This window comes from Odontomachus brunneus, unplaced genomic scaffold, assembly GCF_010583005.1.
Source record: "Odontomachus brunneus isolate Ranch 3 - 2012 unplaced genomic scaffold, Obru_v1 Obru_scaffold_067, whole genome shotgun sequence".
NCBI lineage: Eukaryota > Metazoa > Arthropoda > Insecta > Hymenoptera > Formicidae > Odontomachus > Odontomachus brunneus.
In genome coordinates this window covers 1,164,780-1,180,384 of record NW_022639517.1, presented here as the reverse complement: position 1 = coordinate 1,180,384, position 15,605 = coordinate 1,164,780, and the positions used below count along the sequence as shown (strand labels likewise).

The 15,605-nt window shown below is 31.6% G+C and overlaps 1 protein-coding gene across 12 annotated transcripts in view; it reads left to right on the top strand.

Moving 5' to 3' along the window:
- Window positions 1-15,605, top strand: part of LOC116846699 (rho guanine nucleotide exchange factor 11) — a 660,614-nt gene that overhangs the window by 592,372 nt on the left and 52,637 nt on the right. For 8 of the 12 annotated variants that reach the window (XM_032820888.1, XM_032820893.1, XM_032820887.1 and 5 more), the window contains 2 exons: window positions 4,788-4,938; window positions 13,341-14,468. In XM_032820888.1, coding sequence (XP_032676779.1) covers window positions 4,788-4,938; window positions 13,341-13,489 — 300 coding nt within the window. In that variant the 3' untranslated portion in view covers window positions 13,490-14,468. Of the gene's footprint in view, window positions 1-4,787; window positions 4,939-5,131; window positions 5,197-13,340; window positions 14,469-15,605 lie in introns of those variants that run through there. The other 4 variants (XM_032820895.1, XM_032820894.1, XM_032820890.1 and 1 more) reach the window with 3 other exon arrangements.

The following is a 15,605-nucleotide window of genomic DNA, read 5'->3' as shown; positions in this document are numbered from 1 at the left end:
AAAATTATTGGTTTCAATAATTTTTTACTTGAATTCTATCAACTTTACCGAAAAATATCAAGAGATAAAAATTATTTATTTTGTTCTCATAGAGCTCTGAGAATTTTTTCAGAATTTTATATTAATTTTTTAGTACTGCATTTTCTTGCATTTTCTTGAAGTACTAAAAAGTTAACACAAAATTCTGAAAAAATTCTCAGAGCTCTTTGAAAACAAAATAAGCAATTTTTATCTCTTAATATTTTTCGGTAAAGTTAATAGAATTCAAGTAAAAAATTATTGAAACCAATAATTTTGTAGATATTTACGTAAATATCTTAGAAAATAGAGGTCGTATAAAAAATTTTTTCAAGCAAAAGTTGTTTGCTTTTTTACGTGGAATAACATCCCGTAATAAAAAATATGTATTTCTATTTAAAAAAGCAAAGTTGACCTTGTCCTGACCTTGGCGACGTTATCTTAGGTCAAATAACTACTGTCATTAAATGCAACTTTTTAAGCCTTACAACTTTTATTCGAAACATTTTTCTCTAAAATGCTCCCCCGCCGAGTTTTCTTGCCGTTGCCGAACTTATGGGACACACTGTATGTATGTATATGTATATATATATATATATATATATATATATATATATATATATCGATCGAAGAAGTGGTGTAGTGTCTAAAGCAACAGACTCATGATCCAGAAATGTCTCATGGCCCAAGTTCGTGTCCCAGTGCCAGTGAGAGTTTTTAAATGTGATGTAACACTGGAATCAAGTAATCTAAAATTTTCAAGTAAAATTAGCAAATACTGTGACATTTGTATATATAAATAGTTTCTGTTAGAAAATAGAACCGAATAAGGATATTCCGACACGTCATTTTTACGTCTCTTTATGACGTCATTTTCACGTTTTATTATAACGTCGGTGGGCTATGATTTATTCCAGTCATTTTTATGTCATTATTACATGATTATAAAAAGATAATTGACATCACGAATGACCAAAAATTAACGTGAAAATCACGTCACGTTGCTGCCTGGGTAGAATTGTCTCTTTCTTAATTATCGTTAAAATTGTCAATGTAACGAAGCATTATATATGTGTACGTTTAATATTTGATATATTTATTAATGTTGTATATATATTATATAATTATAGATTCCTTTCATTTAAATTAGTTAAATAAGGCATAAATTATCTAAATAGTGTGTTTTTCTTTACACACATTATTAGCACTTAATGAGACATTAATATTAATGAAAAAGTAATTGTAAGTAAAATTAAATTTTTTTAAACGAAATTTTTATTATGAAAATAAGGAAGATAAAATTACATGATAAACACTTAAAAAATCTACTATTACTGTCATTTTCGTAGATTTTTGATATTATAGATAAAAAAGATAGTTAATTTTGTTTTTATTTTGCTTAATATAATAATATATCATACAACAAGATGTTTATACTAAACAATGTAATATTATTTTATGTATTTTTATATTTCTATATATTAACTATACAGAATGTCTGACACAAAACACAACACTTTAACGCATATGTGCAGATGGAAGATGTTAAACTGAATAAATAAACCGCTATTATTTTTTAAACAATCACTTAAAATCTCGAAATATTAGTAAAAAAAGATTAGTGTCTTAGTGTCCGCGACACTATGGAACGAGATATGTAGACTTGAGCTTATAAAAAAATGATTAAAAGACAACTTAGGTTAGGGATTACGGTAATTATGTATTTTAACGGAGCAATCTCCAATGACCTTGATCTTGACATATGTTATAGAGGTCACCCTCCTGAGTAACCCTCAAAAAGTTTTAGGCGGCGCTCGTTGTGACCTCTATAACATATGTAAAGATCAAGGTTGCTTCGTTAAAATGCATAATTACCAATTATTTTTCATACACATCTCGCTAAGAAACAGTAGTCTCAATCATTTTCGATGATTTCCGATTTTGTCTACAGAACTTGTCATAAAGTATCGTGTGTATAAAAACTTGCTAATCTACTTCTATTAATATCTTGAAATTTTAGTTGAAAAAACAATAGCGGTCTTTTTACACATGTTAATGTACTCTATTTGCATACATTGGCGTGTCTTATGTACCGTATATATTATGTTATACAATGTATCCCAGACTCGTCTCCGTAATGTTAGTGGGAATATAGAACGAGTTAAGATGAACATAAAAGTCCTATGCTGTTTTGCGATATTTGCAGTAATAGTTAAAATATTAATTATGGAAGATTAAGAAAAAAATGCACGCTGAAAGAAGGAGAAGCGCTCGAGCTAGCGCAGTCTAGTTTATACTAGGTGCGCAACTAAGTTTCCGGGTTTTTTTGATCAATGAAAAATGAAAAATTTCAAGAGAAATATAAAAAATGGTTTATTCAAAGTATCGTCCCTCGCTAGCTACACATTTTTGCCACTTCTCTGGCAATATATAAATACCGCGACGATAAAACGACGCGTCTTTGGACCGAAACCATTCATCCAACCAATTTTGCACTTCTTCGAAATTGGTCAAGTGTAGCCCAGCTAAGCCATGCGCTATCGACCGGAACAAGTGATAATCGGAAGGGGCCAGGTCTGGTGAATACGGCGGGTACGGTAGCAGATCCCATTTCAGCGTTTTGATGGTGTCCTGAACGATGGAAGTGCGATGGCACGGAGCGTTGTTGTCGTGCTGCAATATCACTCGTTCGTGTCTTGTATCCCATTCTGGCCGTTTTTCGAGCAATGCATGGTTCAAATTGATCAGTTGTTGTCGGTAGCGATGCCCATTGACAGTTTCGCCCGGTTTCAGCAGCTCATAGTACACGATTCCTTTCTGGTCCCACCAAACGCAGAGCATTGTCTTCTTTCCGAAGCAATTTGGCCGTGCCGTCGATGTTGATGCTTCGCCAGGTGAAAGCCACGATTTTTTGCGTTTGGGATTCTCGAAATATATCCACTTCTCATCGCCAGTAACAATTTGATGCAGGAAACTCTTTCTTTCATGCCGCAAAAGCAAAATTTCGGAAGTGGCTCTTTGATTTTCCATCTGTCTCTCAGTCAACTCATGCGGCATTCATTTTCCTTCCTTTTGAATTTTTCCCATGGCATGTAAACGTTTGGAAATACCTTGGCGAGTCATGTTTAATGCCTCCGCAAGTTGATCTTGTGTTTGCGTATCATCTTCATCCAATAACGCTTACAGATCGGCGTCCTCAATTGTTTTTGGTCTTCCGGAGCACTCCTTGTTCTTAGTGTCGAAATCGCTACTTCTGAAGCGTTTAAACCAATCTTCACAGGTAGTTTTCGATGGTGCATGTTTGCCGTAGACCTCCTCAAGCAAACGACGTGCTTCAGCTGCATTTTTTCAAGTTAAAGCAGAAAAGCAAAGCTTCCCGCAAATGCTGTTTATTTGGCACAAAATTCGACATCTTCATTGTTAGAAAAAATATTTTTGCGTTGCGATATGTGTTGGTATTATGACTGGTTATTGTTGACAGATGTCCAAGCTATAAAAGAAACACAACTTTAGACATGTATGTCGACTACATGTGTCGTTAGCGCCATCCATGTGTAAAACCCGGAAACTTAGTTGCGCACCTAGTATATCGCCGGCGTCCGACGAAAGGAAAAATAACGCGTCGCTGCCTGTACTTGTATCGCCGGAGTCCTAGGCTCGATAGCCGCTTCTTCGTTAATCCTTCACCGGGCGCGTGGCGTGTAAATTTCACATCATCTCATTTTTATTATAAATGTTAAATTAATTAATATTTTTCGTTTTTTGTTAAATAATATTCATTGTTGCACATATCTTAAAGTCTGGTAACAATTTCAAATTTTAATTTTAATGTTTACTCGGTAATAATTGAATTTATATTGCAGTATGCTTGTAACATTTATTTTTTACAAAGTGTTGAAAAACTTTAAAAATTTTATAGTTTATTGCAATAAATTTAATTTTGCATGATGTAATCGACAAAGAGGAGGTTCAAAAAATATGAATTCGTAAGTAGAATTATAAAAATTTAATATATATAAAAATCCTACACTCTTTCTCTCTCTCTTTCCCTCCCTCTATCTCCCCCTTTTCTTCTCTCTCCTTCTCCCTCTCTTTCCCTCTCTCTCTCTCTCCCTCCTTCTCGTTTTCTCTCCATCCCTTTCCCTTCCTCTTCCTCCCTCTCCCTCCCTCTTCCTCCTTCTTCCTCCCTCTTCCCCCTCTCTTCTCCTTTTTCCCCTTAATCTCACTTTTATACGGCCTTTTCCGGTAATATTCAGCGGTTTTCGTTTGATCTCGCTTGTTTTTTACTTGTTTGGTTTTAATATTTCTTTTCGTTATATCGCAAAATGTATCGACACTTATCGCAGATGTACGGCGGATCGGAGTAAAGAGGAGCGCCAAGGAATCGCCTTTCGTGTTATTACGCGTGTGATTAGTAACGATGCTCAAATTACATCGTTACAACCTTAATTCGTTCTACGTTCCCACGAATATTGCAGAAACGAGTCTGGTATACCCTATATATTTCTAAAAAAAGAGTAAATATTTTAAAACATCATTATATTATCATTTATTTTACCACAAGTTTCGATTTCGCATCTCTCTATTTTGCATATTCTATTTTGTTTATTTACATCTATTTTAAACACGCTGTATTTATATATTTTACTTTTTGAAATTTGAATACATGTTTATTTTATTTAAAAATGCAACAAACAAAAGAAAGAATAACTAAAAAAAAAAACATTTATTTTATCTTCAAATTCTTCTAAATCTTTAATAAATTGCAGGAAATCATTAAGGAAAGGGAAGAAGAACGGGAGAAACTACGGAAAGAATTGCGTAGAAGTAGAGAACGTGTACATGCACTTGACACTGACGTACAACGCCGTGAATTTTCGGGAGCAATAACTGTGACATCTTATACGCAAACGGCACTTGGTTAGTTTTTTAATTTTCATTCAGTTCAACTTGACTTTCTAATATTACTTTATAGAATATATTTAACTCGGGAATATGCGTGCTTTTCTCATTTTATCACATTTATCTGTTTTTTTTTTTTTTTTTTTTTTTTTTTATCTATCAATTTTTTAATAATTGTATATTTTATTTTTCACATAAATTTGTCTTACAGATTATAGCCCAGCAAACATAGAACATAACTGTGATATAACACAGGAGTAACATGTAATATAATTGCTGTTATACGTTATTAATATTGAGGTTACTTAATTTCCTTTATAATTGCGATATAAATGTTATAAAACTGTTATGTTATTATGTTATTTATTGGTTAAGTTACACCAACAATATTACAGCAACATAACTTTAATATAACATGTTATATAAGAAGTCTAATATTTGCATTACCTTTTAGTTTTGCAATATTTTTATACACAAATGTGAAATTATATTTTAGTTATGTTTCTCGTATATAAAATGTGATATTTTAATATATGCAAGGATCGTTATCACGATATTGTAAAACTAGAATTCCTATAAAAAGAGTCTAATCATAACTTTACTCTATCAAAATATTGTGAGAGAGAAAGAAGGAATATTCTCTCTCTTTTGCACGTTGTAGATTAAAATTTAATTATTGATACAACATTGTATCAATATTAATCGCATTGTGATTGTTGTTACGTCGTGACAAACATTTACCAATAAATATGTTATGACATTTTTTAACGATATAAGAGTATGTTGTAAATATCATCTACCAAATTATCGTTACAGCGCATCGGCAGTTCCCGTACTATCGTTAAAGTTATTAAGCATTGAATAACATGATGTAAAAATAAGATGACCACTTGACACAGGATCGAAACCACGCGAGTTTCACGAATAAGTGAAATGACACGAAATATAAAATGCCAGTTTTTTTTATTATTTAGACAAAATAATCATATATTATCACTTATTTGAACTATACTAATGAATAAATCGTTGGAATTCTACAAAAAAATATGTGTTTGCTGGGATATTACTTAGTTATTTTGCAGTTATATAATATTAATTGATGTTCTTATATAACCATAATATAATATGATATATTACATGTTACATCTATGAATGGGAAATAATAACATAACAGTAACGTATCAATAACTTTCATGCAATATTATCTGTTATAATCATTTCTATTGCAGTTATATAATATTGATATAACTGTGTTTGCTGGGAGGTTAGTTTTTCTTTGCATAGTAAGCAACGGAATATATTTATTTTAAGTAGCAAGTTGGTGTCAAATAACGTATTAATGACATCTCTAACCAGTGATAGAAACTTTGACTCCCGAGCTGCACGTATTAGCGCAGGAGGGGATACGCACACACTCACATGACTGTGTTCGTGAGGCTCACGGATACGGTCGCGTGAGTGATGCGTATCCCCTCCCGTGCTGATGCGTGCTGCTCGGAAGTCAAAGTTTCTATCACTGTCTCACGTTGATAATACGTTATTAATGCGTTACTTGACTATGTCATTACGTTTGCTGGAGAGCGTGTGTGAAGCTGGTACATCATTTTTTAGCACCGCAAATTTTGACATTAGTTATATTTGCACTCACAATAATTCTATAGTTCCTGATAGGTTATAACAATAGTTCCGTCGAATTAATAAAAAAGCGAAAACATGAGGTGCCAACTTCTCGTGGCACCGCAACATTTAAGACATTTTTTTTTTATAATTTTATTTTATAGTTCTCGAAGTGCTCTATAGTTCCTGATACGTTTTCCGGCCTCTTAAATATTTTTAAACTTAAGTGCCAGCACCGCACCGCAAACTTTGGAGTGCTTGCAGTTTTGGCCGACTTTTTGGCGTTTTCTGGTAGTACTGTAATAGTTCCAAAGCTTCCGAAATGTCTTAGCGAGAGTTCCGGCTTCAAACTATTTTTAAATCATTTTTTAGTTTTACCGCTGATACTGCATTCAAGAATAAACTCTGAGGTTCTAACAGTTCTGGCCAACTTTTTGGCGTTTTTCGGTAGTACTGCAATAGTTCCAAAGCCTCCGGTATGTTTTAGCGAGAATTCCGACCTCTAATTATTTTTAAATATTTTTTTTAAATTTCACCGCTGACACCGCATTCAAGAGTAAACTCTGAAGTGCTGGAAGTTCTAGCCGACTTTTTGACGTTTTTTAATAGTACTGCAATAGTTCCGAAGCTTTCTATAGGTTTTAACGAAAGTTCCTGCCTCTAACTATTTTGAAATAATTTTTTAATTTCACCGCTGGCACCGCATCCAAGAATAAACGGTGAAATTAAAAAATTATTTACAAATATTTAGGAGCCGGAACTCTCGCTAAAACATACCGGAGGCTTTGGAACTATTGCAGTACTACCGAAAAACGCCAAAAAATTTGCCAGAACTGCTAGCACCGCAGAGTTCTCAGTAAGCAAGAAACATGAAATCAACTTTCTAAAACGTTGATATTATGTATAATTTAGTAATATTTCTTCATAATATTCTACGAATGTTTCTAAAACGTTGCTTAATAATATTACATTTCAAACATTAAAGAAATGTTTTAAAAACATTTTAAAACATATTTTTTTAATGTTGTTCCGAAATAACCAAGAAACATTAAATTAACGTTTTTAAAACATTGATATTATGTATATCTTTGTAATGTTTCTTTATAATATTGTATAAATGTTTTTAAAATGTTGCTTAATAATATTACTTTTTAAGTATTTGAGAAATGTTCTAAAAACATTCCAAAACATATTTTTAGAATGTTGTTGACAAATAAGCAAGAAACATTAAATTGTTTAAACAATTAACATATTTAAAACGTTGATATTATACATATTTTTGCCACATTTTTTCATAATGTTTTATAAATATTTTTAAAATGTTGTTTAATAATATCCCTTACGACACCGAATATTGCGATATGGTTACAAACTTACACATTTTAACGAGCATGTTACTGAAATATACCATTAACCTTACAAGATAACTTTATAATTGTTATAATATTGTCATAAAGTTAATATGCTCTCTAATATTTCATCAAACTTATGTGTATTTTTTTCACTTTTTGTGCATCCTGAAAATATAAGGTGTAGTAAAAAGAAATCCATTATTTTTGCATGAAATTGAAGGCTTTATTTAGCATAGTTAGAATGATCCGATTTAGGTTAAATATGCATCGTTTTGTTCGATAACTTGTTGCCATTTTGAAGGTAATTCCATTATGCCTCTCTCATAGAAACCCTTGTCCTTATTGGCAAAAAACTAGGACAGTCGATTTTCACAAGCTTCTCTTGAGGCGAATTTTTCACCAGCAAAATCATTCGCCATAGACAGGAACAAGTGGTAATCACTTGGTGCCAGGTCCGGACTATAAGGTGGATGCATAAGAACCTCCCAACCAAGCTCCCAGAGCTTCTGGCGAGTCACTATCAATGTGCGTGGCCTGGCGTTGTCCTGATGGAACACAATTCCTCTCCTATTGGCCAAAGCTGGCCGCTTCTGGGCGATTGATTCCTTCAGACGGTCCAATTATTGACAGTACAGGTCCGAATTAAGAGTTTGGCCGTAGGAGAGCAGCTCATAGTGGATGATTCCCTGCCAATCCCACCAAACACACAGCAAAGCTTTTCTGACCGTCAATCCTGGCTTGACCACCGTTTGCGCCGGCTCACCGACCACGACCGTTTTCGCTTGACGTTGTCGTAAGTGACCCACTTTTCATCACCAGTCACCATCCGCTGCAGAAATGGGTCGATTTTGTTGCGATTCAGCAGCGATTCGCAGATGGAAATTCGGTCCATGAGGTTTTTTTGCGTTAACTCGTGTGGCACCCATACATCGAGCTTCTTTTTGTATCCAGCCTTATTCAAGTGGTTCCAAACGGTTTTTTGTGCAATGTTTAGCTCCTGGGCAATCGAAACAGTGTTTACATGACGGTCGGACACGACGATTTCCATTATTTTATCGACATTTTCGACAATTGACCTTCCAGAGCGTGATGTATCTTTGACATAAAAATTACCGGAACGGAATTGACGAAACTAAAATTGCGCGTGATTGGCTGTTATAGTATCAGGACCATAAACACTATTCACATTTTCAGCCGCCTGGCTTGCGTTTTCACCTTTATCGAAGAAAAACTGTAAAATATGGCGTATTTTCTCTTTGCTGGTGTCCATCTTTGACGCGCGCTCAAACAATACTGAGTCAAACAATCACAAAACTGTCTGAGAAGTTTTTTTAGTACGAAATCTTATCTTCCTAACGCCATCTAGCGTAAACCGATCGCACTTATACAACGCGAGATACACATTACTAAAGCCATCTATTGGAAAAATAATGGATTTCTTTTTACTACACCTTATATTAATAGGAACATAGTTTATTAATAATCACTTAATTGTATATACAAATTTTGTTCATATATACAATTTACTTGATTACGAAAATAAATATAACTAAATAAAATTAAAATATTATTTATAAAATTAACTCTAGGTAGTATTCACTACACGCTTCAAATGCTTTGAACAATCGTTAAGACCAATATTCATCTTTCAGTCAGTGCTCCAAAGCGTTTGTAATGTTAAAACTTACGTAAACATATTTTACATAAATATTTTATGTATATATCTTTGACTTTTCTTTTATTATATGAAATATTTGAACTAAATAATTTATTTTTGTAGTTGTACTAAATGATATTATAATAAGAAAATTATAATTACTGCTTCGGCTGCATATGACGATAATAAAAAAACACTTCCCAGTAAGCAAAAAATCATTAATACAACGATGCTACAATGATATTGAAGAACCTGTAATATTATTATATATGTAGTGTTTAATATTGTATCAAACATCATTATAAACATACTTTGATTTGGAAGTTTTAATAATGTTGAGATAGTGTTGCCATATCGTTTTAATGCAGAAATATTTTTAACATGTTGCATTGATCTCAAATAAATGTTAAAGTAACATTTGAAAAATATATTTTTTGTAATGTTTTTAAAACGTTTAAACAACATTCAGAAAAATTATATTACAAAATAACATGTGAAACATATAAATACAATATTATTAAAAAATATCCAAACAATGCATATGAAGTCAACGTTTCTAAACGTTAATTTAATGTTTCTTGCTTATTGGGTTAATACAAGTTGAAGAAATAGCGCAGTAGCTAAAGTGATACACTAGAAACCTGGAAGTTGTCTGAGGTCTCGAGTTCGCGTCCGACCAGTACTGAGTAAATTTTCAGGTGTAAAAATAGTGCGAAATCAAATAAAAGAACTAAATTTCATTTAAAATCAACATAAGCTGACTAGTTGCGATTGTTTCTGCAAGATATATTTTTTATTAAAAATATTGAAAGATTATAGGCATATTATATTAACCTTAATGTAACGTTCTGCAAGATTTCTGTAATGTTATTTATATCTCATATTTTAAAAATTTCGTTTTTTTATTCATTCTATTATTGTTATAACCTATCAAGAATTATAGAACTATTGTGAGTGCAAATAGAACTAATGTCAAAACTTACGGTGCTAAAAAATGAGGGGCTAACTTTGCACACGCGGGGAACATATGACAAACGGCGTGTGACATGTTTATTTTTATATAAACATATAACATATATCGCTATTTTAATTGTGTAAATTTTGTTTATTTCTACAAATTATAATACGTACAATTTTTACTATTATATATTACTAATATATTTTATCTATAAATTTATATTGAATATTTATAGGTGAATAAAAATAAAATACATTTTTCAGTAAAATTATTGCATAGTTGAATTCGTATCAAACGGAAGGTGTTAAAAAAAATATTAATTTTGGCCCCTATACGGAAAGTGAATAATCCTTAAAAAAATTGTTGTCTGGGTCCTCAGACTGAATATAAAAATTGATAAAATTTATCTTTTTCTGTGCAAATTAGTTTTTAAGATTTTTTCACGTCGCTAATTTTGATTGAATAAATGCGTTTTATAAGCAATACAGTTATATGTGGATCTATACATTACTAAATTTAGATAGAATTATTCGATGCAATGCTTTGTAATATACATAAACGCAAAATAAACAAAAGATTGATAAAAACAAGTGCAGCAGGTTGTTAAGTGTCGCGGAAGAAAGAAGTTACTACTGTTTTGGACAATACTCATTATAACAAGGACAATGTCCTTGGAGTGACATCCCAGACAGCACAAAATATTTATAAAACATTTACAAAGTATTTATAAGATTTATTTGATTATTTTATAAATATTTATCAAAATATTTCATAAATAATTTTGTGATCTTAGATTCAATAGGTCATAAATATTTATTATAAATATTATAAAAATATTTATTAAAGTATATACATTTATATACATTTTTCTCTTTTCTTGAATTTTTCTTAAAATTTTCACTTTATTGTTTCACACGCTACTTAATTCAATTTAAATTGACTTCGAAAATTTGCTTACCATTGCTGAGATTCGTACCTGAGACCTCTAGTTCTTCAATTGTTCATTTTTTCTACTGCACCACTGTCACTTTAACTGAAAGACGCTTCGTATTATACAGGCTGTCCCACATAAGACATCCAAGAAGAAAAATATAAGTGGAACAGATAAAAGTGAAAAAATATTGTAGAGGTCATTTTTCGAACAACCACTTAAAATTTCGAGTTATTCAATAAAATAGATGGGCCAATCAGAGCGCACGACATGACAGGTGGGATATACGGCTTGCCGCGGTCGGCGAAGAAAATGGACGATTGCTCGCGAGTCTATCTTATTGGCCAGAGAGGTGAGCTGTTTGGTAGCATACTGAAATAGATAGCTCCGTGGCTCGTCCATTTACTTCACTACCTGCGGCGAACCGTATGTCCAGCCTGCCGCGTCGCGCGCTCTAATTTTCTCATCTATTTTTTTAATAACTTGAAGACTGCGTTCGGAGAGACGCTATTTAGCGCTATGAGCGCGTTATGGCCGTTCGAGGAGACGCTTTTTATCGCTATAAAATCAATAATGACGTCACTCTAAAAGTAGCGTGACGTCATCACTCGCGTTATTTTTTGCTATTATTTTTTAGATGAAGCGCCAAACATTCATAGTGCTCATAACGTTCTTAGTTCGCTATACGAACAATTATGAATCTATTTTTAACAGACCTTATGTTTTCGTCCCGTTGAATTGTGAAAGTATACATGTATTATATACATTTCCGCTTATATTATATGCTATCCGCCACGTGTATAACATGTATCACTTCATCGTCATCATTTTCTGACGACGAGAAGTCAACAAGTTCCTGCAAAATTGCAACAATACCATTCTTAATTATAGCTTGTTGCAATGGAGATCAATATTTTCTCTATTCATATTAAACTTGCAATCGCAATTGAGCATTAGCGTCTCATAGCGTGTCAACAAATTCTTCAAACGCTATCGTTATTAGCCCGACGCTTTTGGATAGCACGCTGACGCTATCGCACTATTGGCTCCCCGAACGGTGTGTATAGCGTTAGCGTCTCATAGCGCGACAGCGAACTATCCGAACGCAGTCGAAATTTTACGTGGTTGTTCAAAAAATAACTTCTACAATATTTTTTTCATTTTTATCTGTTCTACTCATGGACGTAAGAATACATGGACGGAGCATACTGTCGCGGGGGTGAAACCCAAGGGGTGAGGGAAATGATTGTATGTATTGTAATGGAGTTGATATATCAAGATGGCGACGGTCGCTGTTTTTATACAGTGAAAATATATATAATACTCCTCTACCAACATGGCTGCGACGATGTAATTCTCTTGCCTCTTAGGGTTCACAGCCTCTTGTTTATAATCGCACTTTGCGCTCTGTCCATGCATTCCCAGACAAGATAATGTTTAAAGACGTCATTAAGATGTCATTAGAACGTCATAGACGTCACGAAATCACTATAGAACGTAAAAAATAAGAGAATTTTCGTGAATTTTTTTTAAGAATGTACTTGTCCCATCGCTTCCCAACTTTGTAGTGTTTTTGTTTGTACATTAAAGTATTAAAAAAATATTTTTATGTTAAAAAAATGTTTATAAATTGTATGTAGTAAAAGAAATATTGAGCGTCGCGGCAAAGTCGGCGCAAAACGGTGTGCACTCTGGCTCCTGTTGTATACGTCTGACACCAAAATAGGGAAAAATTTTTTACTTTTTATAGACATAATTTGTCGATGAACCTAAACAAGTTGAAAAGAAATTTTGTAATTGACAAGAAAGCAGCTCTAGAATCAAAAGTTCGATTTTTACTCATAAAAGTCCATCTTTATATATGCGAAAAAATTGTTTAAATAAATAATGTTATGGATTTTATAGGTTCATCGACTATCAAATATAATAAACTAAATGTATATAAAAGGACAACTCGATTGGTCAAATGGTTTTTGAATTATCTTGCACACCAGTTTGGAAGAAGTTGTTTCGAGAGAAACGCATTTAAAGTTTCAGGTATAAAAAATTGTTAACTTACAGCTGTTTTCTGCTAATCCGCTATTCTTGCCCCAGTAAACCTTTCGCTTTTTCAAACAAGTCATTTTACTCAAGTTAATGTTGTTTATTTGCTATTCGAGCCTTTTTACTGCAACTTAGGCTGGGGCGCTCCTGTCTCTTTATTCGCTCGGCGTCCTTACTATCAGCATATAACTTACAAAGAGGCCCAATTTTAATTTCTAATATTTCCATTATCTTCAAAACAGCAAAGTAGTCTTCATTAAATATCCCAGTAGCAATATAGGCGGTGATCTCGGTGATTATAAGGCCAAACTGTACATGCTTTGGAACTAACCGCTAAATCGTACTATTAAAACTTTTATTCGCATTTTTTGTGCATATACTCACCTAAACACTTTTCTAATAGATCTTTCTTAGGATGTTTTTTTCCGTTTATTTCCGTTTTTTCAAACAGATTTTTCGGAACAAAACTGTTGCAAGTCATTGTGCGCTCAGACCTCGCCTCATGCGCTCGTATCTGTGTGCGAAAAATGGTCCTATATGATCATTTAGATTTTGAATTTCAAAATCAAACTTTGGGAATATATTCTATACATATAGTACTATTAATTAAAGCAAAAACAAAATTCGATTTTTGTGACCCTCTATAGTTTTTCGAAACAAAGCCGTTGCAAGTCATTGTGCGCTCAGATTTCGCCTCATGCGCTCGTACCTGCGTGCGAGAAATGATCCTATACGATCATTTAGATTTTTAATTTCAAAATCAAACTTTGGGAATATATTCTATACATATAGTACTATTAATTAAAGCAAAAACAAAATTCGATTTTTATGACCCTCTATAATACTTTCCCCCTTTAATGACGTCTTTAGACATTACCTTGTTACCTGGGTACTTACATCTATGGTTCTACTTATATTTTTCTTTTTAGATTATTTTTCGTTAAATTATTTTTTCGTCTTATGTGGGACACCCTGTATACATATGGTATATTCATGTATGAAAACAAATGATTTATTTAAAAGAAGAAAATAGATCCTTTTAAATGTAAAAAGTATGTTTAAAAAGTATATAAAAAATATATTTAAAAAATATTTACTTGTTTTAAAAGTAAGTAAAATACAAATAAATCATTTTGTAAATTTAAATAAATTTCTTTATGATAATAAAAGAAACTTTAATTTAAAACACATTAAAGATACTTTTAATAATAGAAAATAATTTATTTAGACTTATAAAATAATTTACTTGTATTTCATTTATTAAAAGATACTTTTAATAATAGAATTAATAATAGAAATAATTTATTTAGATTTATAAAATAATTTATTTGTATTTCATTTACTTTTAAAACAAGCAAATTTTTATTTAAACAGTTTTTCCATTTAAAAAAAAAACTAATTTTCTTCTTATAAGGAAATCATTTGCTTATTCTTATGTATGGATATTTTAAATCAAAGAAATAATTTTTTTATCTAGAAATTCATAATTTTACAGCTCATTTTATAAATTTAAAAAATATTACTTTATATTTATTACACGTTTTTTAAAATCTAACAAATATTTTTTAAATTAAGAAATTATATTTAACAAAATATATTTCTTTAATTTAAAGAAAAGTCGAAACACTATTTTTGTGAAAATTGGCATCTAGGAGTTTTTCAGGATTACGAATCCGCTATCAGAATCATTAATCTGGAATTTAAAATAATGAATAAAAAATGTGATATTTATTCCAGACAGCATACAATATTTATGATAAATATTTATTTCGAATTATTTCTTAAAAATATTATATAAATATTTATAAAAATGTATATAATATTATGTAAATATTATAAATATTTATATAATATTATATGAATATTATAAATATTTATATAATATTATATAAGTATTATAAATATTTATATAATATATAAATATTTTATAAATATTTATAAATACTATGGGTAATTATCGACTTTAGGGAAGACAGCTCCAATGACCTTGATCTTGACATATGTTGTAGAGGTCACCTTCCTGAGTAACTCTCAAAAGGTTTTAGCCGTCGCTCGTTGTTTGTTAAAAAGTTATTAACAAAAGAAGTTGCATAAAATGAGTATAATTTTTGGACATATATACAAAAA